The following is a 20800-nucleotide window of genomic DNA, read 5'->3' on the forward strand; positions in this document are numbered from 1 at the left end:
GCTATGGGGTGGACTGTCACCCTTAGCCAAACCCCCTCATACTCCCCCTGCCAGCCTGGGGGAGCCCAGGAGAGTGAGATGGGGCGGGTTACATCCTTCCTGGTGGAAAGCAGCTCGGAGGTCCCCGGGAGGGGACTTGGACTTGGTTCGAGGCAAGACCCCTCCTCCACCTGGCCACACATAACTGCCAGCCTAGCCTCAGCTCCTTGCCGTGCACAGACCACCCCAGGGTCTTTCTGGAAGCAAGTGCCCTTGGCGGCGGTGCAGTAGTTTCTCCTGTGCCTGAGAGCATTCAAGGGCAATGTGTTCCAGACGCAGTTTGACAGCAGAGGCATCCATGGTGGTTGACGCCGGGTGGTCAGAGCCGGTGTTTTAGGAAGTCCCGGCCTCCTCTGAGCCCGGGGTGAGCCTTCCATCCGGGGCCACCCCGAGGGCCCAGCCTTGGAGGAATAATGAGCTCAAACAGGACACCCGGCCGTCGGTGCCAGGAAACGCTGCCAAGCCCGGCGGGATTTACGCCCTTGGGCGCTGGAGAGCTGTCAGTAAGAAAACGTGGTGTTTCTTAAGCCCAGTTTTGCAATGTCCTGCTGTGCGCTGGGTGACCTGCCCGGGCTGCAAAGACCATTGGTGCTCAGGCTCTCGGCACGTGAGTCCCTTATGCTGAGGGCAACTTGGTACCCTGCTGCTCCTCCCCTGGGGCACAGTGGGGTCCTCTCCCTCCTGTGAGCTGAGGGGCCCCTCGGGGCAGCAGGCTGGGGTGGGGGCTGAGAGCCTGTCTGTGGACTGGCAGGCTGGGTTCCCAGCTCAGCTGGGCTGTTATCCAGCTGTGAGGGCATATGTGGGCCAGCTGCTGGACCCCATGAGCATTCATCTTTCCTTTGTGTGACCAGAGACTCAGTCTTGTGGCAGATCAAGGGCAGAAACCACCCCCAACCTCAGGTTCCCCCCCTGCAAGATGAGAGCTGACACCACCCTGACAGTGGAGGTTAAGTGAGAGCACAGATGCGGGTTCCAGAGGCTGGTCTAGAAACACTGGCCCTTTCCCTCTTCGAGGCCCTCGTTTCCAGCTCCTCCTCTGAGCCTCCTCCCTGGTGTGCGCTCCCCACTCACCAGGCCGGGTCCCCACGCACCAGAGAAGCATTCCTCGGTCGTCCCAGGTTTGGGTACCAGCCCTGCTTGGAACCTCCAGGCCTACCCCACTCTGCACTGTCTGTCTCTAGTGGCCAAACCATCTCCGACCCTAGAGGAGTCAGGTTGGTCACGTCCTGGGTTCCCTGACCACTGAGCTGGATGGCAGCTTTGTCATGCCTCTGTCAGCAGCTCCTGTCTTTCTTGCCCTCTGGACCGTGACGGCAGGGACCCCGTCTGAGTTTCCGGCGTGTGGTCAGAGCAGGCATTCAGTCCGGGCGGGCGTGGATCCTGGATGCTGAGCTGCAGCCCCATCAGAGTGGGTTCGGAAGGTGACAGTGAGATTTCAGCCTGCTCTAGGAAGGAGCAGGATGTGTGCTCCCAGCCCGGGACCCAGTGAGTTTTCAGTATGCGTTTGTCAAGTGACTAAAGGAACAGGTGTGCCCATGGCCCTGTCAGACTGGCCTGATGCTATGGTAGAGACCTAAGGACGTGGGCGTCTGGGTGGTGTGGCTGTGAGGGGGAGCCCTCGGCCACCCAAGGGAGACGCATGTCAGAGGGGAGCCTGTGTGCCAATCACCCCATTCTCTTCCCTGCACAGCAGGTGCAGATGTCCCCCTGGAGGCTTGCTGTGCTGATGGACATCGAATGGCCACTCAGCACAGGGACTGCTCGCTGCCTTATGCCTCGGAATCCAAGGAATGCAGGTACGTTGGCCAATGGCCACCATTTTACCAGAATGGTGGTTCTTTAGAGGAAAGCCGGGCAGGAAGGGAGTATGTGCCAGACTCCCCTAGGAGAGGCTGGGCACCCGGGGCTGGATTGGCCCAGGCTATGGGAGGTGCCGTGGATAACCCCTACCTCCTTTCTCCGTGCTCGCATGGTCGCCGTACGGGACTTGGCTCACCCTTCCCGTGCTGCCCTGTGGTTGTCAGGGGGTCTCTACCCTTCACTGGGCTGCAAGCAACAAGGCCTGGGTTTGCAGCCCTCTCTGCCACAGCTGGGCACTGGCCAAGTCAGTTTCCTTCTGACAAAAAAAATAAAAGCGTGGACCCCCTTCAGACCCCAAAAACACAGATGAGCCAGTCCAGAGCAGAGTCCCCCAGACAGTTCACCTTATGCGGTAGCCAACGTCTGGACTGACTATTTTTATTCTGCACTCCCTAAATTGACTCAAGCTCCCTTAAAAGTTTTGGGAGAATGTAAACTTAGAATAAATGATGAAGGTATATAATGTTGATTGTCACCATAAACATATTGTAAAATTAAGAGCAAGCGTTTATGAAGCTCCTACTTTGCACTGCGCATTTGAGGCGTATTATCTCATTTAACCCTATAATTAATCCCATTTTACAGACGAGAACACTGAGCCTCCCCCAGTATACATAGCTGGTAGGTGATGACGTCAGGATGTGAACCCAGATCTGCCTGTCTAGGCAGCAGATGTCGGGGACGAGGGTGTGTGCACGTTCTGACGTTTGCCATCCATTCGTCTGCTCTGCCTCTAATCCGGTCTGAGCTGCGTTGCCGCTTGGAGCCGTGGGGTGCTGGGTGGAGAGCTGCTATGGAAAGAATGTGCAGGGAAGGCTTGCGCGCCTCCTCCTGGGGCTCTGCGTTTGTGTTGGCGTCGAGCACAGCGTGCTGCGGCCAGCAGTGACGGAGGATGTAAATCTCAACTTAGCAAATTCTTGAAAAGTCAAAAGCATTATAGACCAAACAAAGGAAGAGAAAGCAGGGCGCTTGGATTCTTTGAATTGACTGGGAGACCACGCGGTTAGGGTTCACGGAGCCTCCGAGGAGTGAGAGCTGGGATCTGGGCTCCCAGATGCGGCTTAGCGCTAGCGATGTCGGAGGGGCAGGTGGAGCTGGGGGATCAGCACCGAGCCTTCTGTTCGCGGACGTTGCCGACGAGAGGCCAGACTGACCAGGCCTGGGTTTCTCTGGCTGTGTGGCCTGAGCCAGCTCAGAGCCTCGGTTTCCCCAGGCGTAAAAGGAGGACTGTGGTTCCCTCCTTTCAGGGCTGGGATAGTGATAGAGGCGAGGGAGGAAGCCAGCACCACAAAGCCGGACAGTGGCAGCATGGTAGTCTGCTGGGGGCCACCATAACAAAAACCACAGACGGGGGCTTAGACAACGGACGTTTGTTTATTTCCTCACGCTTCTGGAGGACCGGATTGCGAGGTCAAGGTGTCGGCAGGGTTAGCTCCTTCTGAGGCCTCTCTCCTTGAAGGGTAGAGTGCCGTCTTCTCCTGTGTCCTCACGTGGTCTCCCTTCTGGGTGTATCTGTGTCCTGATCTCTTCTTGTAACGACCCCAGTCATGGGATTAGGGCCACTCCAATGACCGTTTACCCTGAATTACCTCTTTAAAGACCCCATCTCCGAAGACAGTAGTACTAGTAGTAGTAGAGGTACTAGGGGTTAGGATTTCAACAGAGAGTTTTGGAGGAGACACAGTTCAACCCATAACAGAGAGCTGCTCTTATTAATACTGAAATCAAAGACTTAGAAAGTGAGGCATCGCCAGCCAGACTTCTCCATGTCAGAGGGAGGAACTGAGGTCAAGAGACTCAGCGGCTTCTGGGCCTCCTTGAGAACTTGAATTTTAGCCCCGACTACATTTATTCCTGATGTCTGCTCACCGACGTCTTTATGAGGCCTCGAGTTATCTTTGACCCCCAGCGGCCCCTTCTCAACTGTGCAGTAGGCATTCCCATTACGATCTACGTTTTGGTAGGGGTAAGTTTCAAACATGCAGTAAGAGATTTCCTGAATGTGAATAATATCTGAATGGCCAAGAGGGAATTTTTTCTCTCTTTGTGGGAAATGTGGGGGCGAGTCCAGGCTCCTCTTGGCCCCTAATTTGTTTCTGGTGGCGCTCACTTCATCCTGTGGGGCCTGGGGAAATTCTGGCTGGCTGATGGGAGCTTCTATATTACAGTGTTGTCAGAACGCATTAGTGAGCTCCCAGGACACCAATCACAGGTCACTGATTTTGAGCAACCACCCTTTTGTTTCACGGAGGCGCTAGGAGGCCGTTCGACTTAGCCCAGTGAACTCGCAGGCAGGGGGCCGTGTGTGGGTCGACACCGCTTGGCGAGTTAGCTGTTGAGTTGACTGTCTCTGACCGTGTCGCTGCCCTGCTGTCCCTCTGGTGCCTGCCCTGCACATGATCCCTTTTGCTCAGTTAATGTCGGGGTCCCAGCCCCACACAGTCTGAAGAGGTCAGGGGCCCAGCCTGGGCTCTCGGGCTGAAAGTGAGAAGCAGCTCATTTAAGATGCATCTGGGGTTTCATTCAAGATACAGATGTGAGTGCCACCGTGGGGGCCACTCAGGAGACCTAGACACCACCCCCCCCGCCCCCCCGCCACTGCCGCCCCAGCCCTCCACGCTTTCCCTGCCCAGCCTGGAGGACGGCAGACGACAGAGGCTTCCGAGCCCCGAGTCGGAGCTGCGGTGCTGCGATGAGGGCAGGCTGCGTGCCAGGGCCCCTCAGCAGCGCAGTGATGCCCCAGAGCAGGGGATTTCTCTCTAACTCTATCCATGGGACCATTTTTAATGACAGCAGGGAAGGGAGAGAGCAGATCAGAAGTCAAATCTGGTTTAAGAGGATGCTCTGACTAGTAATAGTTAAAAGATGCAAGAAACAAGGATCACCGGCCACCTGGTAAGCCACTAGTTCTGGCGTCATTTATCATCTTTCAAGATGGCCTTCTACCAGGCTCACCAGTTTTAAGTAAAATTCTCAGTTTTCCTTCAATCAGCAAGTCTTTATTGATCCTCACTGCTGTTCTAAGCTCAGGACGAGGTAGAATGGGATGACACGAGCTGGGGGGGTGGTGCAAGCCTCCTGGACAGAGCTGAGGCAGGAAGGCCCTGGGGGTCCTGTGGGGTGGACTCCAGGGGGTGGTGAGGCGATCAGAGGGGACAGCAGGAGGAGCCGACCCCTCCGCACACGTTGGCTGTAGCCGAGCTCGTCCTGCTCTGCCTGAGCCTCTGACGCGGGCGCGTTTGGAGGCTGTCAGGAGACGGCAGCTCTGACGCTTCCCCGATTCCCGCATCACCCTGCATTCTAGCCCTAACCAAGTGCCGGCATTTTTTAGGATCCAAATCTAAATTTGCCTAAAACCTCGGGTTGAATTAAGCCCACGGAGTCTCTCGGAGGAATTTGGACACATATGAGCCCAAACCTAAAGCAGGTCCCCAGCTGACATCTTTCACTCCAACAGGCACTTGAACCCCTTCATTTATTCATTTCACAAATATCACTGAGGGCGTGCCAGGTGCCAGGCACCGTTCTGAATGAGATGGGGGTAAATCAGTGAAGGAAAGACGCAAAATCTCTTCTGCAGAGGATACAGATGATAAAATAATCAGTGAATTACACTCTTTGTGAGAAGGTGCAATGTGTCATGGGAAAGGGAAACTCAGGGACGAGAGACAGGGTCCTGGTCAGGGCAGGTTTACAATTTAGGTAGAGCTGTTGGGGACGCCTCACTGAGAAAGGGGTGTTTGAGCCAGGTCCTGAAGGACGCGAGGTCATTTGTGCAAGTTGTCAGGCAGCGAGGGGAGAGCAGAGATGTAGGCACAGCTCCCAGGCACCTGGCGCCGGGCTCCTTCCACCGCCGGCCCCACCAGGGCAGAGTTTAGTCGCTGCTCCCCGGAGCCCCCTCGGTGCAGGAGGCTGTTCCTCTCCCCGTCCCTGAAGCCTTTGCATGGGCCTGGCTCAGTAGGGCCTCAGCCAAATTTTGTTTTAATTACAGTAAAACACATGTAACATAAATTTTACCATCTTCACCACTTATAGGTGTAGAGGTCAGTATATCTGCATTGTTGTACAAGCATCACCACCAGCAGTGCCAGAACTTTTCCATCTTCCCAAATTGAACCTCTGTCCCCATTAAACGCTAACTCCTCATTCCCCTCCCGCAGCCCCTGAAACCCACCATTCTGTGTTCTGTCTCCGTGAATTTGATTCCTCTAAGGACCTCATGTGAGTGGAATCATGCAATAATTGTCTTTTTGTGACTGACATTTTACTTAGCGTAATGTCCTCAAGGTTCATCAGTGTGGTAGCATGTGTCAGGATTTCCCTCCTTTTTAAGGCTGAGTAATATTCCATCATGAGTATAGACCACATTCTGCTTATCCGTTCTTCGATGGACACTTGGGTTGCTTCCATCTTTTGACTATTGTGAACAGTGCTGCTCTGAACACGAGTGTACAAATATCTGTTTGAGTCACTGTTTTCAGTTCTTTGGGGTGTCTGCCCGGAAGTGGGACTGTATGGTAATTGCATTTTTAACTTTTTGAGGAAATGCCCTGCTGTCTTCCACAGCAGCCGTAACATCTTACATTCCCATCCACAGTGTGAGAGCGAGTCAGTCTCTCCTTATTCTGGCCAATAGTTTTGAATGAATGGATGGATGCCTGCACACCGGTCACTCTCCCTGATGATTTAGTGAAATGCCTATTATTTGCAAATCCACCAAAAGTATGATGGAACGTGTAGTCACACAGGATAGACAAAGCCATCCCGGAGCTCAAGGGCAGTTCTGGAAGCACCTGGAAGCCGGGTGCAGACCTCCAGCCCCACAGCGTGGAGGCAGGGGAAGGGCAAGCTGGGGGCTGCAGCCCGCCGGCAGAGGCGGCCTGGCTGGCAGCGCAGGGAGGCCGGGTGGGCCCCACCCTCTCTGGACAGGAGCAGGTCAGGTGGCTCCTCCTGCCTGTGCTGGCTTCTGCCGAAGCCAGATTTATTTTGGGTCTGGTGGGAGCCACACCTGCAACTCACGCACACCTGCTGCCCGCTGCCCTGAGCTGGGTCTGAGGGATGATTCTGGCAGGTCACCGTGCTTGTGCAGACACCAGCCTTTATGCATGTGTGTCCTCCGGCTTCCAAGGCCTTTCTTCCTAGAGCCCCTGACGGGGCTGGGAGATGTGGCCCCTGCGGTCCGGCCTCACTGTTACCACTATCCCTCTCTCCGCGGCCTTGGGCAAGCTCCCCCACCTCTCTGGAGCTATTTTCAGAGTCTGGACAATGAGGATGAGTGTTGAGAAGAATTCAACTTGATGAAGGAGGAGAGTGTCTGGTCCAGAGTCAGCTGTCAGCAGTTTTTGTTTTTTAAACAGGTGGCAATGTTTTGTGGGTGATAGAGCTTAGAGAGGTGATTCAGGGCTTTGGTGGCACAACTGGGTCTCCTGACTCCACCCCCAGACACTACTCTGCATTCAGTCATCTCACTAAACACTTATTGAGCGCCTTCTGTATGCCAGGCATTGTGTGTGTGTCTCTGTGTATCTGTGGGTGAGTGGGGGTGGGTTGGGAATGTGGAGAGACACCCAAAGATGACAGAGCTCCCATCCCCAAGGGGCCACTGCTTCCAGGCCCTGTGTATCACCCGGTGCGCCCCCCCCCCCCACCATCAGAGCCCTTGGCCCAGCCTGCCCTCTCTGCCCGCAGGATGGTCCAGGAGCAGTGCTGCCACAACCAGCTGGAGGAGCTGCACTGTGCCACGGGCATCAACCTGGCCAACGAGCAGGACGGCTGCACCACGCCATACGGTGACAACGCCAGCCTCGAGGCCATGTTCGTGAAGGTGGGAGCCGGCCCCCTGCCAGCCTGCAGGCCCTGGGCCCCTCCAAGCTCAGGAGCCACGGTTCATCTGTGGGAGGGCCTGGGGCGCCATTCTCCCCACGCCCCCTACCCCAGTCCACCCGCCCAGGAGGGAGGAGGGACCACTGTAGTCTCCTATGGCCTCCAGCTTAGTCAGTAAGCCCTGGACCACGCCCCGGGCAGTCCAACACTGGGAAGCAGGGATGGAGTGACCTCGCCTTGCCCTGAGGACCTCCAGGCCCAGGGCTTCCAGCAGGAATGCTGAGGTCAGAGCAAGGGTCACCTGGCCTCAGAGCCTTCAGAACCGTCTTCTCGGTTCCAGGTGAACACCCCTACCCCACCCAGGAGGCCCTCAAACTTCTCTGCCCTCCAGGGCTAGTCATAGCCCAGAGCTCAAAATAGGCCCCCACTAAGCCTCTGGTAATGCAGGACCTCTGTAACTGCTCTAGAAGAGAAAACTGAGGTTCAGAGAGGCCCACACTCTAAAGTGGCCTCTCAGCAGCCCTGACAGCAGTCCTGTCAGCATCAGCAGGGGAGGGTCTGGTGAGGCAGAGCTGGGAGTGGGGTCCATCCAGCCCAGGGATGCACTGAAGGGAAGCTAGGAGTAAATGTAATCTCTCCTGGGACTCCACATCTGGGCCAGTCGCTCAGGGTCTCTCACTGTGCAAGGTCTGCATCTTTGCATGGGTGCGGAGAAGTTCCCGAGAGCATTCCCAGCTCTGAAAACTGCAGATAAATTGGGCTGTCCCTCCCTTACCACCCAGGGAGGGAGAAAAACCAGCCCAACCGGCAGGCGCTCTGGTCTGGAGAGTTAACCTGGTTGCTGGGGTCCTGTTGGAGGTGCCTGGTGACAAAAACGAGCTCCCTGCAGGAAGGAGTTCCCATCCCAGCTAGGAAGGAGCAATTTCAAGGAGCAGGAGTTGGGATGAAGTGTGGATTCTGGGAGAGGGACGGTTCCTTTTTGGGGAGTCTCTCTTCCCACAGATTGGGACGTGGCGGGAGATTCCACGTGGAGGGATCGGGGTTCCGGGGCCCCTCTGCCCACCCTCAGCCTCTGTGGACTTTCACGGGAAGAGGCTTCTGGCATGAGGGAGCTGGGTGGGGTGGTCTGGACCGTGGGCGTGACCGCCTCTCCGGGCAGGGCTGGGGCTCCGCAGACGCCGTCCGCCTGGCAGCGAGCTCTGCGTGTGTGCCCAGACTTGAGAGAAAGGGAGGTGCGGAAAAGGCATGGGACATTCTAACGGGAGTGCGAGCAGATGGCTCTGGCAGAGGGGTGATGGGTGTTTCCGGGAAGGATTGCTCACGCCCGGCAAGGTGGAGGAGGTCGCCGACACTCCCCTTTTCCTGGCAGCCAGCGTTGTAGACGGAGCGGGATGGAAGACCCATCCACCTCCAGAGGAACTCAATCCGAGCAGCCTCTCCCTAGCTCCTGTCCTGGACCTTTTGGAAGTTCTGGGCTTTTCTTAACACAATAAGGACCAAAATATGCTTTTCATGTGTCGGGGTGAATGTTGTCCCTGGGATTCAAGTGTTACTTCCGGGGCACTGGGGTCCGGGTGACAGGCAGTGACTCTGTCCCCCTCCTGATGGCCTGTCTTGAGACTCTCATGCTTTTCAAGCATACAGTGCTATTCCTGCTGCCAGAACAACCCTGACTCAGGGAGGGAGAGACAAGGTGTGTCTGCAGGGCCGGTAGAGAAATCTTAGAGCGCCTGAAAGGAGTGGGCCCTTAGAGAGCTCTCGGGTGCCCCGGAGGTCCCTCCCGAAGCTCCCTCTTCCTGGAGGTGTGTAAGGTGGGCAGGGCAGGGAGCTGAGGGGGCAGCGGGGTATCGGGAAGCACACGCTGGGTGCAACCCCCTTTGAGGCTCCTTTGAAAACCAGGACCTGTGTGTGCTGGGGGCCAGCAGCCCCAGGCTGGGTTGGCTTCGTTATGTACTGCCGATATTTAGAAGAGATAGCTAAGTCAGATCCGTGTCATTACCATCCAGGGCGAGTGCACATGGGGGGATCCGAGAGGCCCGTGGTGCCCCACTGTGTTGTATATCTGGCTTCTCCATCTGGATTCTCCCCCTGTGTTTGCAGAGGTGCTGCCACTGCTGCCTGCTAGGGAGGGCAGCTCAGGCCCAGGGTCAGAGCTGCGAGTACAACCTCATGGTCGGCTACCAGTGTGGGCTGGTCTTCCGGGCGTGCTGCGTCAAGGGCCAGGAGACTGCAGACTTTGCCCCCGGTGATGTCGGGGACCTCCAAGAAACAGGTAATTTCCCCCCCCTTCCCTCTTGGGGAGTGCGTTAGTCAGGGTTATCCAGAGAAACAGAGCCAGTAGGATGTGTATTGTAGAGAGAGAGACATTTATTTTAAGGAATTAGCTCACACAATTGTGGGGGCTGGCAGGTCTGAATCTGCAGGGTAGGCCAGCAAGCCAGAGACCCGGGGAGAGCTGAGGTTGCAGTGCAAGTCTGAAGGCCTTCTGCTAGCAGAATTCCTTCTCACCTGGGGGAGGTCAGTCTTTCTCTTAAGGCCTTCACCTGATTAGATGAGGCCCACCCACATTATGGAGGGCAATCTGCTTTACTCAAAGTCTGCTGGCTTAAATGTTAATCTCCTCTAAAAAATACCATCACGACAACAGTCAGACCACTGTTTGACCAAATATCTAGGTACCACGGTCCAACCAAGTAGACACATAAAATTAGCCATCAGAGGCAGTGTGGGCACACAGGTTTCCCATTGCTTTAACCTGGTGCAGACCAATTCTAGTTGTCAGAACGATTTCACATTGGTCACCTCATCTAAGAGCTGCTGTCCTGGAGTAAGACTGAGGGCTTGTGATCTGGGATCTGACAAATCTGCGTTCACGTCCCCGTCCTAGCATCTATTTTAGGGAGCCTGACTTGTCCAGGCCTCAGTTCCCTTATCTGTGAGATGGGTGTAACTACAGTCTCACTCCGGAAGCTTGCTGAGAGGATTCAGGGGGAGAACGAGTACAGAGCGTTTGGTGCCTGGCTCTGTGAGCCTTTGCCGTCACAGTTCTTCCCTGTCCTTCCAACGGCCCTGGACAGTGAGAGTGGCTGGCGTTGCTCTCGTTTCACAGATGAGGACTGAGGCTCGAGGAGAAGGGAGAACGCTGGCCTTCCCACTCCTGGCCCATGCCCTCTCTCTCTCCATCTGGGGCCGATGATGTGTGGACAAGAGGCTAGAGAGCCCACTCGTTAATGCTGGGCTGTGCCCTTTATTTAGCAAGGGGCCGGTGACCCCAAGAGCAGCTTCAAGAGAGCTGCCAGCTGAGTGTCCTCCAGCTCTGCCTCTCCACCCTCCTTTAGTCCGAAGCCAGATAAATCCTGAGGCCTTGGGGCATGGTTCAGTGACATGGTTCAGGAACCGTCTTGGTTGTCTAATAATCTTTCCCACTTATTGCTGTGGTTTCCTGCAGCGTAATGGAAAGGACCCTGGACAATCTCAGGAGTCTGCTCCGCCCCCAGCCTGCTGCGTGACTTTGGGTCCCTTCTCACTCTGAGCTCCATCCCCTCGCTGTTAAAAATGGATGAGGGGCAGGAAGGGGTTAGAAGGGAAGAGCTCGCAGACCCGTGCTCCCTAAGTCAGGCCGTCCATCACTGTGCCTTCGTGACCATGATGGCTTCGGGCTCCTGGGTCAAACGGACCAGGCTTTCATTCTTTGTTTTTAATTTCTCAAGTGCAGGACCCCATGGATGCCGTGGGGCTGATTTCAGATATCTCAGTCGTAAAGCGGCATTGGAACCACATCCTGGCTCCTCCTTGACTTTTGAAACCAGAGCTGACATGTTCACTTTAAACAAACTCAAACTATTCATCTTGGTGGAGAATTTCTCCTCTGTCTCTTGGGGGGGGAGGGTTTGTTGATTTAGGTCTTATCTTAATCACAATCTCTGCTCCAGATGTCTTATTTCTCCTCTTTTATCTGCTTCAGTGCTTGCCCCAGGCTTTCCTCAAAGTCGCTATGAAGACTTCCCCGTGCCTCCTCCTCACCCAGTTGCAGACGTGCTTCCTCCCTTCCCCTAACATTTCTTGTGGGCCTACTGTGTGCTGCAGCGGGGCCACATAGAGCGTCCACAGACCAGTGCTGGCCTGTGAAAAAATAAGTACAGAAATTGAGAATAAGCTTCTAGAAACTTCTTAAGCATTTGATAGAGGAACTTCTGTCTGTTTAATTTAAATTTAAGAATGGGGACTTGTATGTTTCCATGAGGTCACGCACTTCGTTCAGTCTTTTTTCTGCTGCTTGGCTCCTCTCCTTGAGGCGTGGTTGGGCTTCCCGCCCAGCACTGTAATGCGATTGCTGTTGAATTGCAATCGCTGTCATTTTATCCTGTGGAAGGGTCCTTAACGTCAGAGAGCTTGGTTTTCTAAGGATTCATCCCACCCTTGGCTATTTCCACTCAAGGGAACAGGACTAATCCATTTCTTTTTTGCCAGAACTGCCAGTGGAATACCACCCTACTTAATTAGGGCCCCTGCACCCTACCCGGTCCCCCCCATCCCATTGCCCTGTTGAGAGCAGGGCCAGAAGTCCAAGGTCAAGGTGGCGGCAGGGCTGGTTCCTTCTGAGGCTCTGAGGGAGAATCTGTGCCAGGCCTCCCCCCGGGCTTTTGGTGGCATCAGGTGCTCCTTGGCTTGTGGACGGACATCTTCTCCCTCTCTCTTCACGTCATTTTTCTGCTGTCTGTGTGTCTGTTGCTGTGTCCAAATTCCCCCTTTGGTAAGGACATGGTCATATTGGATTAGGATTAGGGCCCCCCTTAATGACCTCATCTCAACTGGATCAAAGACTATGCTTTGAGGGGTCATTTCTGTAGTTCATTAACTTGATCATCTGCAAAGACCCTTCTCCAAAATAAGGTCACATCCCCAGGTACGAAGGTTAGGACTTCGATGTCCTCCGGGGGGACACAACTCAGCTCCTCACACTGAGCTTTTATCAGGTGCATTGTTCTAGGCTTGGAAGATGTGCTTGATTTATAGTCGGCCCGGCTGCGTTTGCTGAAATATTCACGTCCTGTGGACGTCACAGCCACACTCAGCATTAAGACTGCAGGCCCTGTGCTCACGCTGCTTCTGTTATCGTAGGTCTGTTAGAGATTGAACTACACTGATGAGTGTATTCTGTTTTTAAAAAGGATAAAATGAGTACACAGCTGTTAATAAGATGGACGGGTGGGCATTACCGCCTGATACTTACAAGAAGATAAAATACTTGGAGTTTCTTCTGCGATGAAATGGGACACTGCCTGTGGATTAACGCATCTTTGCCTCTCTCTACCCTCAGCTAAGATTTCTGAGGTGAAGGAGGAGCAAGAGGACCCGTACCTGAATGATCGCTGTCGAGGTGCGACTCCGCTGCCTCCCGAGGGCTGTCTGCTGGTTACTTAGGCCCGAAGGAAAGTTAGTGCTCATCTCACTGGGAGTCTGACCTAGAGTTTTGCTCAGGGTCTCCTGGGACGTGCCCTTTGGCTGGCAGTCAACTGTAAGACACTCTGTCCTCCTGGGCACCCTCCCTTCGCTCTCCTTCTAGCCGGGGCCTGGCGGGCCAGGGAGGTGGGGAGAGGGTGGTCTTAGAGAGAAGGGGCCTTGTGAGAAGCTAGCGGAAAAGCCCTCCCACCACTGTCCGCCTGGACCCAACCCAGTTCGCAGGCTCTGTGCCCTGTGAGCTTCCCCCGAGGCTGGAGCCCCCCTGGAGGCGGTGAGCGTTACTTGACCTTGTGTCTTGTAGCCCCAGCTGGGTCGCTGGTACTATCCATTTGTCTCTGTGAGGTGTTTGCGAATTTATAGCAAGTCGAGCCTTGCAGGTTTGTTTTTCATATGATAGAACTTTATTTCTCTTTCATGGAACATTCCTGTATGTCTAGACGGGCAGGTCTGCCCCACGAGTTCGTTCAGCAGCTCGCCCTGTGGTTAGGCCAATAATAGGGAGCCAGTTAAATCACAAAATGATATGGTCGGTGTTCAGGGATAGTCAGCACACAGGCCTGGGAGGGGGAGGAAGGGCAGAGAGCCCCAGAAAACCTGGTAATCCTCTCTGGGGGGCGTGGGAAAGTCCTCCTCGGGGAGGGGATGGCTGGTCTGCAGTGGGTGAGGATGGATCAGCCAGGAAGTAACATTGAAAAGGGATTGGGGGCAACAGGAATGGAGACATGCAGACCCGTAGCAGCCGGGCGCTGGGTTGGGGTTAGGGTGAGGGTGGAGCTGGGTGGGGTGGAAGGACAGGAGAAGGGCCTGGAGCAGTGGGCAGCAGTCAGAACTTTGTCTTGTGGGATCTTTACCTGGTAGGGGTTTGTCCCTGTGAGATTTGCTCTTTGAGCATCTCACTGGCTGCCCTGGAGGAAGCATGGTTGGAGGGCTGGTATAGCGATGCTCAGGGAGCAGTGTGCAGGCGGCCGCAGCTGAGGCAGCGGTCATGGGCCTGGGGCCTGGGGCCGGCCTGAGAGATGTAGGGGGCCGTGAGGGCCTCTTCAGGGCCCGGCCTCCCTTGTGGGGCCTGCTCCCCCCATGTCTATGCCAGGCGGCAGCGTCACACTCTTCTCTGCCTCCTCTTCCGGCTCCACCATACCCTACAGAGGCCGCCCTACATGCTGCCCCGTTCATCAGACCGGGGCTGGCAGCTGAAGCAGCAGCCGCGGGGTACCCAGAGCCAGACCCTGGGGTCTCCCATGGGAAGGGAGGGGTGCGGTGAAGGCGTGGGTGGGCTCCGGCCTGCCTTTCTGTGTCGGTCCACCCCGAAGGCGTTTTCTCTGGCCCAGGCCAAACAGCTGGAAAACCAGAAGGTCTCTGGTGTGCGTCTGGCCTCGGCTCACACGCACTCTGATTCCAGGCGGCGGGCCCTGCAAGCAGCAGTGCCGAGACACGGGGGAGGAGGTCGTCTGCTCTTGCTTTGTGGGCTACCAGCTGCTGCCCGACGGTGTCTCCTGTGAAGGTAAACGCCACCTCCCCGGGCGACAGCAGGACAGCAGGTCGCTGCCTGCGGAGGCTCTGCCTCTCCTTGCTCTCCAGGCAGGACCCACTTTCCGTAACTCGGGGCCCCATTCATGGATGGAAAACAGCCTCGGACTGGCTGTCTGGCATTCCCTGGAGTTTGCAGCGCGGTGGCTTCCAGCCACGGCTCTCATCCAGGAGAATATAAACACCGCGTTGGGAAAAAGTTTGGAGTCTGACCGGGCTCTGAATCCAGGATCTGCTGAGTGGCCCTGGGCACATCCCTCAGGCTCTCTCAGCCCCTCGTCTATGAGAGGGGGAGATGGAGGAGGGCCATAGCCCCTTAGAGGTTTCCTCAGGATCACATGACTCCATTTCAGGGCCTGGCATTGCTTAGTGGTGCTCAGAGAGAGAGCAATAGATCAGAAACTTAGCAAGGGGAGAAACCTTTGCTTTTAACTGGCGGTGAGTGCCTGGGACTCCCCTCCAGGGCACAGCCCGAATACGTGCCGGACTTGATAGATGCAGGGAACTAATTCCTCTGTGCCTTCTGGTACATTCCTTCTGATAAAGCCTGAGGATCCGTTGTTTGCTGCTTACTCCTGCATTGCCTCTGTCTCTCCTAGATATCAATGAATGCATCACGGGCAGCCACAATTGCCGGCTTGGAGAAAACTGCATCAATACTGTGGGCTCTTTCCGCTGCCAGAGAGAGAGCAGCTGTGGGACTGGCTATGAGCTCACAGAGAACAATGACTGCAAAGGTATGGCATGCTCTGAGTCTGAGAACCTCACCTCCCCAGAAGTACATATGATGTGATGGGAAAGGCAGCATGGGGCTCCCCCAGGGTCTGGACTCTGTGCGGCGTCCACCTGTGGCGCCTGGGGCACCAGCCAGTTCTGTTGTTAGGAAAGATTTACCTTGTTTACCATAATATTGAGTTAATGACAGTTTCTGAAAAGGCTCAGAGCATGATCATTTAAAAACAAGACCAGGGATGCATTTTGGGTGCTTACATATGCTTTCTACAAAAAAAAAAAAAATCTTTTTTTTTGCACCACAGCTGCTTTCCATCTGATTGCAGGCTTCCTTGAAGTTCAAAGCATACTCCTTCCACTGCATAAAAACATGACATTTCTGGCTGCTGGCCTTTCCCCGCCAAGCCATAGATGTTATTTGGCAGATAAGGCTTTGATGAGAATCTGTTAGAACATAGTTTTCTGCTGAGGGTTTCCAGCCCTCCAGAACGACAAAACCACTTATGTAAAAACGTTGGTTGAATTATGAGGGTAACTCGAAAGCAGGGCACACCCTCTTGGCGGCTGAGGGCCTGCAGGCAAGCCCAGCCTGCTCCACCCTGCAGACGCACTGGGCGGTTTGGACCCCAAGAACCCAGGGGCCCGGCCAGCTGAATATACACTTTTGAACATTTGACAGCTGTGACCTTCAAGGGAAGGGCAGCCAACACGACTGATCATGACAGTCACCATTGTTCATGTTTGAAATATTGTGACGGCTTCAGAATGAATAAGTTTATAGGGACCGTGTTTATTACCACTAAGATTGTTGCTTTATGATCTAAACTAAACATGCACTTAGCCTGAAATGGGGAAAAAAACCACCATATCTTGCCAGGAAAATGCCTGGATTATTTATTATATAACAGAAAGTTTGCCTCATAAGAGCCTTGGGAAAAAAGTCAGCGTTTTAAGACTTTAGCAATGTAAGCACCATTTGGCTAACTAAGACCCTTTTTGTATGTAACCTCTCTGTTGGAATGTTTTGGGTTATAGTCTGAATAATGAGCATTAAAAAAAAATCTTTCTTGTGATTTTAAAGTGTTGTAAGATGCTTCTGGCAGGACTCTTGCTAACAATTTCCTTTTTTTATGATGTACCAGATATTGACGAATGTGAGAGTGGTATTCATAACTGCCTCCCCGATTTTATCTGTCAGAATACTCTGGGATCCTTCCGCTGCAGACCCAAGCTACAGTGCAAGAGTGGCTTTATACAAGATGCTCTAGGCAACTGTATTGGTAAGACATTGCCGCCAGGGCTAATGGGGTCCACCTCGTGGGATGAGTGATCCAGTGATGAGCCACGTCTCGAGAACGTGGGAGGTTGCATAGTGTCTAAAACAGGGATGGGCAAGCTTTTTCTATAAAGGGCCGGATGGCAAATATGTTAGGCCCTTGGGCCGTACAGTCTCTGTTGCAACTACTCAGGTCTGCTGTTGCAGCTGGAAAGCAGCCACAGATATGCGAACAAATGGACAGGGCCGTGTCTCAATAAAACTTTATTTACAAAAACAGGCGGCAGGCTGGGTTTTGCCCCAGAGCTATAGTTGTGCAACCCCTGGTTTAGAGGAAAGAGTTAGTATTTTTGAAATCAGAGACACCTGGTTTTGAACTGAGGCACCTCAGGTAATTTACTTACCTCCTCTGAACCTCAATTTCCTCTTCTATAAAATGGGAATAATCATAATATCTGCTTATAAGCTTGAGGTGGGGATTAAGCAAGGTGATTGTGAAGTTCTGGTAGATTAAAAAATTGTATGAAAAAATACTCTGTGTGAGTGGTCAGATTCATAGGGACAGAGAGTAGAACGGTGGATGCCAGGGGGCTGGGTGGAGGGATGTGGAGTTAGTGTTTAATGGGTTTGGCGTTTCAGTTGGGAAGATGAAAAAGGTCTGTGGATGGATGGCGGTGATGGTTGCACAGCAATGTGAATGTACTTACTGCCACTCATCTGTACACTTAACAATGGTTAAAATGGCATGTTTTATGTTATGTGTATTTCACAGCCATAAAAAAAATACTGTGTTAATATCAGAGGAAGATGGATGTGAGATGAAAGAAAACCTCATGAGAATTTAGTAAAAGTAGGAGGTCTGGGTAAGACTGCTCGCGCTGGAGGAGCAGCCCAGGTGTGGGAGCAGCTGGCAGGAGTGCCTGTTCTGGAAACAGGAGGCGACTGTCCTTTCTCCTGAAATTCATCCTTGGAAATTCTGTTTCCTGTTGGCTTTTGAGTCCAGATCTGCTGGCCTGCCCTTGCTCTCTGCTCAGCAGAAGCTTCTGGGTCCTGCCGTTGAGGCCAGGAAGACTTCTGCCCTGATTTGAACTGCAGACCCCACTAGTCAGGGCCTCCCCTCCTGGGCCGGCCCCTCTCCTTAGAAGGCTGGCGCCACCGTGAGCGAGGGGCCCAGAGTTTCTGTCTTGTTTCTGTCTCACCCTCTCCCAGATAGATCTGTATTGATCTTTGATTTGAAATGGTAGTTTGGGTTGAAAGCTCTCCCCACTTTTTTGCTGCTCCAGGCTATTGAAAGACAAATAGAATAGTGACCCCTTAGGACAGGGGTTGGTCGGAACCCTACCCCCGTCTTCATTCCTAAAGCTCTCCTCTCATCCAGCGCGGGAGGAGAGGCGTCTGAGATGAGGGGGCCTCAGCTGGGCTGCTTTGGGCCCCTTGCCAGCCTCCTGCCAGCAGGGCTGTCGTCACTCTGTCGGCGGGGGAGGGGGGGCCAGTGGGCGGGAGGCTGAAGGCTCTCCCAGGGCCAGCAGGGAGGAGGGTCCTGCCCAGACTTGTGGCATGCTTGGAGGGGGCTCCGCAGAGGAGGCTGGCATCTGTCGGGGATGGAAACCCTGACTCATGGCAAAATCAGCCCTGATTCCCACCGAGAAGGAACACTGACAAGTCCCGACCTAGCCCCGATTTCCCTCTACGGGGTGCAGCACTGTGCAGGGGGAGCACAGGAACGCAGGCAGGAGTGGGCCCGGCTGGTGGGGCCAAACCCCGCAGGAGCCCAGGGCCCAGGACACCCACCGAAGCCCCGCCACCCGGTGATTCAGTGGCTTCAGAACCAAACATTCAGCTCTCAGGGATGTCCCTCACCTCAGCACTGGGGGTCCCCTTTCTTGTGTGCCCACGATCCTTCTATCCAAGCTCATGATTGCTTTTAAAGTTATCTTTATTTCAAAAGTTATATACATCTTTATTGACAAAAAAGCAAGCAGAACCCAAGTGCAGGTGGGAAAAGCTAGCCCTGCTCGGCAGTGTCTGTGAGCCCTCTGGGCTCCCGTGCCCTCGGACTTTTTGTTTTTTATTAAAAATGGGATCAGACGGTTCTGCCACTTGCTTCTTTGCCCACTTAACAATGTATTTAGACATCATTGTATGTCAGTACCTGTATGTCATCTTTTTAAAAGTGACTGCATCGTCCAAAGTAATATTTATCAGGAGAAAGTTTGTCAAGACTGCAGGATAGTTTCAGGCTGTCTGTGAGAGGGCAGGTCCCCTCCTCTATGTGCTGGGTCTTCTTCTTGCACACCTCCACCGACGGCACCCTCACTCCCTTCAGAACAGTGTGATCTGTGGTAGGAAGCTCTGACCTCCCGTGTAGCCAGAATCCGTCTTCCTGGAGCGCCTGGAACCATGCCCCATGAGGCTGTCTGATCCTCCCCCAGCCACCCGGCAGACAGCCCAATGGCTGCAGAGCTCTGCCCGAGGGGCCAGCACAAAGCACGGGATGGAGTCTTAGAAAGCAGAGGCCTCTTTCCTTAGTATAAAAGGTAGAATGTTCTAGGACCTTGAGGTTTAGCAGCCGAGGGCCTTGAGACTATCACATCTTGGTCGGTTTCCTTTTTTCTCTTTCTTCTAATCCTACGCCCTGCCGACTGCCTTCCTTTCTGCCTTAGTGAGGAGGGCCAGAGCAGGGCTTCCCACACACCACGGGCCACACGGGTCTCGGGACGTTCACGGGTCCTGAGGCAGGAAAGGGTTCCGTGATCACTGGGTTGAACAAAGGGAACAGGGTCCTTTTACAGCTGGGATCATCCGGGCTTTTCCCACACGCATCCGTAAGAGGGAGAGATTCTATGATGTGTTCACAAACTCCTTGGGCCTTTTCTACTTATTTGTTCTTTGTTTATTATTCTTTATTTATTCAGCCTCCCATTCATTAATTCATTCATTGATCGCCTGGTCCTTCCCTCTTGGAGCTTGCAGACTGGGGGACTCCCTCTCTTGAGGGGCACCAGTGTTCCACGGCACAGAGCTCAGGAAGTGTAGATCTGATTGGCACACACAAGGCTGGGGGGAAGGCAGCAATAACATTTCTAAAACGCTGCATTTGTTCTTGACATAAGGCAGGAGCTGCTGAGCTTTTTCTCTAAAGGGCTGGATAGTAAATAGCAACTTCGCCTGCCGTAGGGTCTCGGCTGCAACCACGCGGAAGCAGCTGTAGACAATACGCAAAAGAATGAGCCTGGCTGTGCTCCAATAAAACTTTCCAGAACAGGCTGTAGTTTGCCTACCCCCAATTTGAGGGCCCTCGCCCTGGCTGGGGGGCAGGAAACCCCGGTTCTAGACCTGAGCTGGCCCCCAACTCCCACCTGGCACTCGGGGAGTTTCCTGTTTATAAAATGCAGATAATCATCCTGGCCCTGCCTAACTTTCAGGCTAGCTGTGGTGTGGAGGGCCGTAATGGATGTAAAAGCTTTTGTAAGCTGTAAAGTGCTGCGCTGGTGTAGGAAGGTGGGCTCCCGTGGGGGAGGCGGGAGGGCTGATCATCTGACTGTCTGAGGAGGGTGGGGCTCGGCTGGGAGGGGCGAAATCCAGCTGATCGCTCTTTCTGCCTTCAGCTCAGGGGTCCTCTACCATCACGCCCCTCTGTTTGCCCCCTAGATGCTTTGAACAGGTGATTCTTAAAAACTTAGGTCCTCTTAGAGGACCGCCCCCAGTAGGAAGTTCAGTCTGTGCAGTTTTTCACCAAACTTGAGCGTGAGGAATGAGCAGGTGTGCGACCCAGGTCTCCTGGTTCATTTACTGGTTCTCACTCGCTAGGCGTGTGTTCATCAAAGGTGAACGCCTCATGGTCCCCACATGGGAGGCAGGTCCAGTGAGGAGGGAGACGGCTGTGCAGCGAACATAGAGCGGCAGCCCATCCCGCGGGGCCCGAGGAGCCCAGATGGGGGACCAGAGGAGGGTGTCTTGAGGAAGTGGCACTCAAACTGTAAAAGTGTTTACCGGGCAGACAAGGGAGATGGCTTTCCAGGCAGGGACTGTGTGAACAGACATGCAGCGGTGGGACCGAGGGGCCTATCCGGGAGCTGT

The 20800-nt window shown here is 54.2% G+C and overlaps 1 protein-coding gene across 4 annotated transcripts in view; it reads left to right on the plus strand.

Annotated features, from left to right (window-relative positions):
• FBLN1 (fibulin 1) overlaps positions 1–20800 on the plus strand; it is an 84765-nt gene that overhangs the window by 16352 nt on the left and 47613 nt on the right. For 2 of the 4 annotated variants that reach the window (XM_023631591.2, XM_023631592.2), the window contains exons 2-8: positions 1730–1835; positions 7588–7723; positions 9823–9994; positions 13043–13102; positions 14585–14686; positions 15312–15449; positions 16587–16724. In XM_023631591.2, the coding sequence (XP_023487359.1) occupies positions 1730–1835; positions 7588–7723; positions 9823–9994; positions 13043–13102; positions 14585–14686; positions 15312–15449; positions 16587–16724 (852 nt within the window). The remainder of the gene's footprint in view (positions 1–1729; positions 1836–7587; positions 7724–9822; positions 9995–13042; positions 13103–14584; positions 14687–15311; positions 15450–16586; positions 16725–20800) is intronic. The other 2 variants (XM_070254283.1, XM_070254281.1) reach the window with 1 other exon arrangement.

The sequence above is a fragment of the Equus caballus genome, chromosome 28, assembly GCF_041296265.1.
Source record: "Equus caballus isolate H_3958 breed thoroughbred chromosome 28, TB-T2T, whole genome shotgun sequence".
NCBI lineage: Eukaryota > Metazoa > Chordata > Mammalia > Perissodactyla > Equidae > Equus > Equus caballus.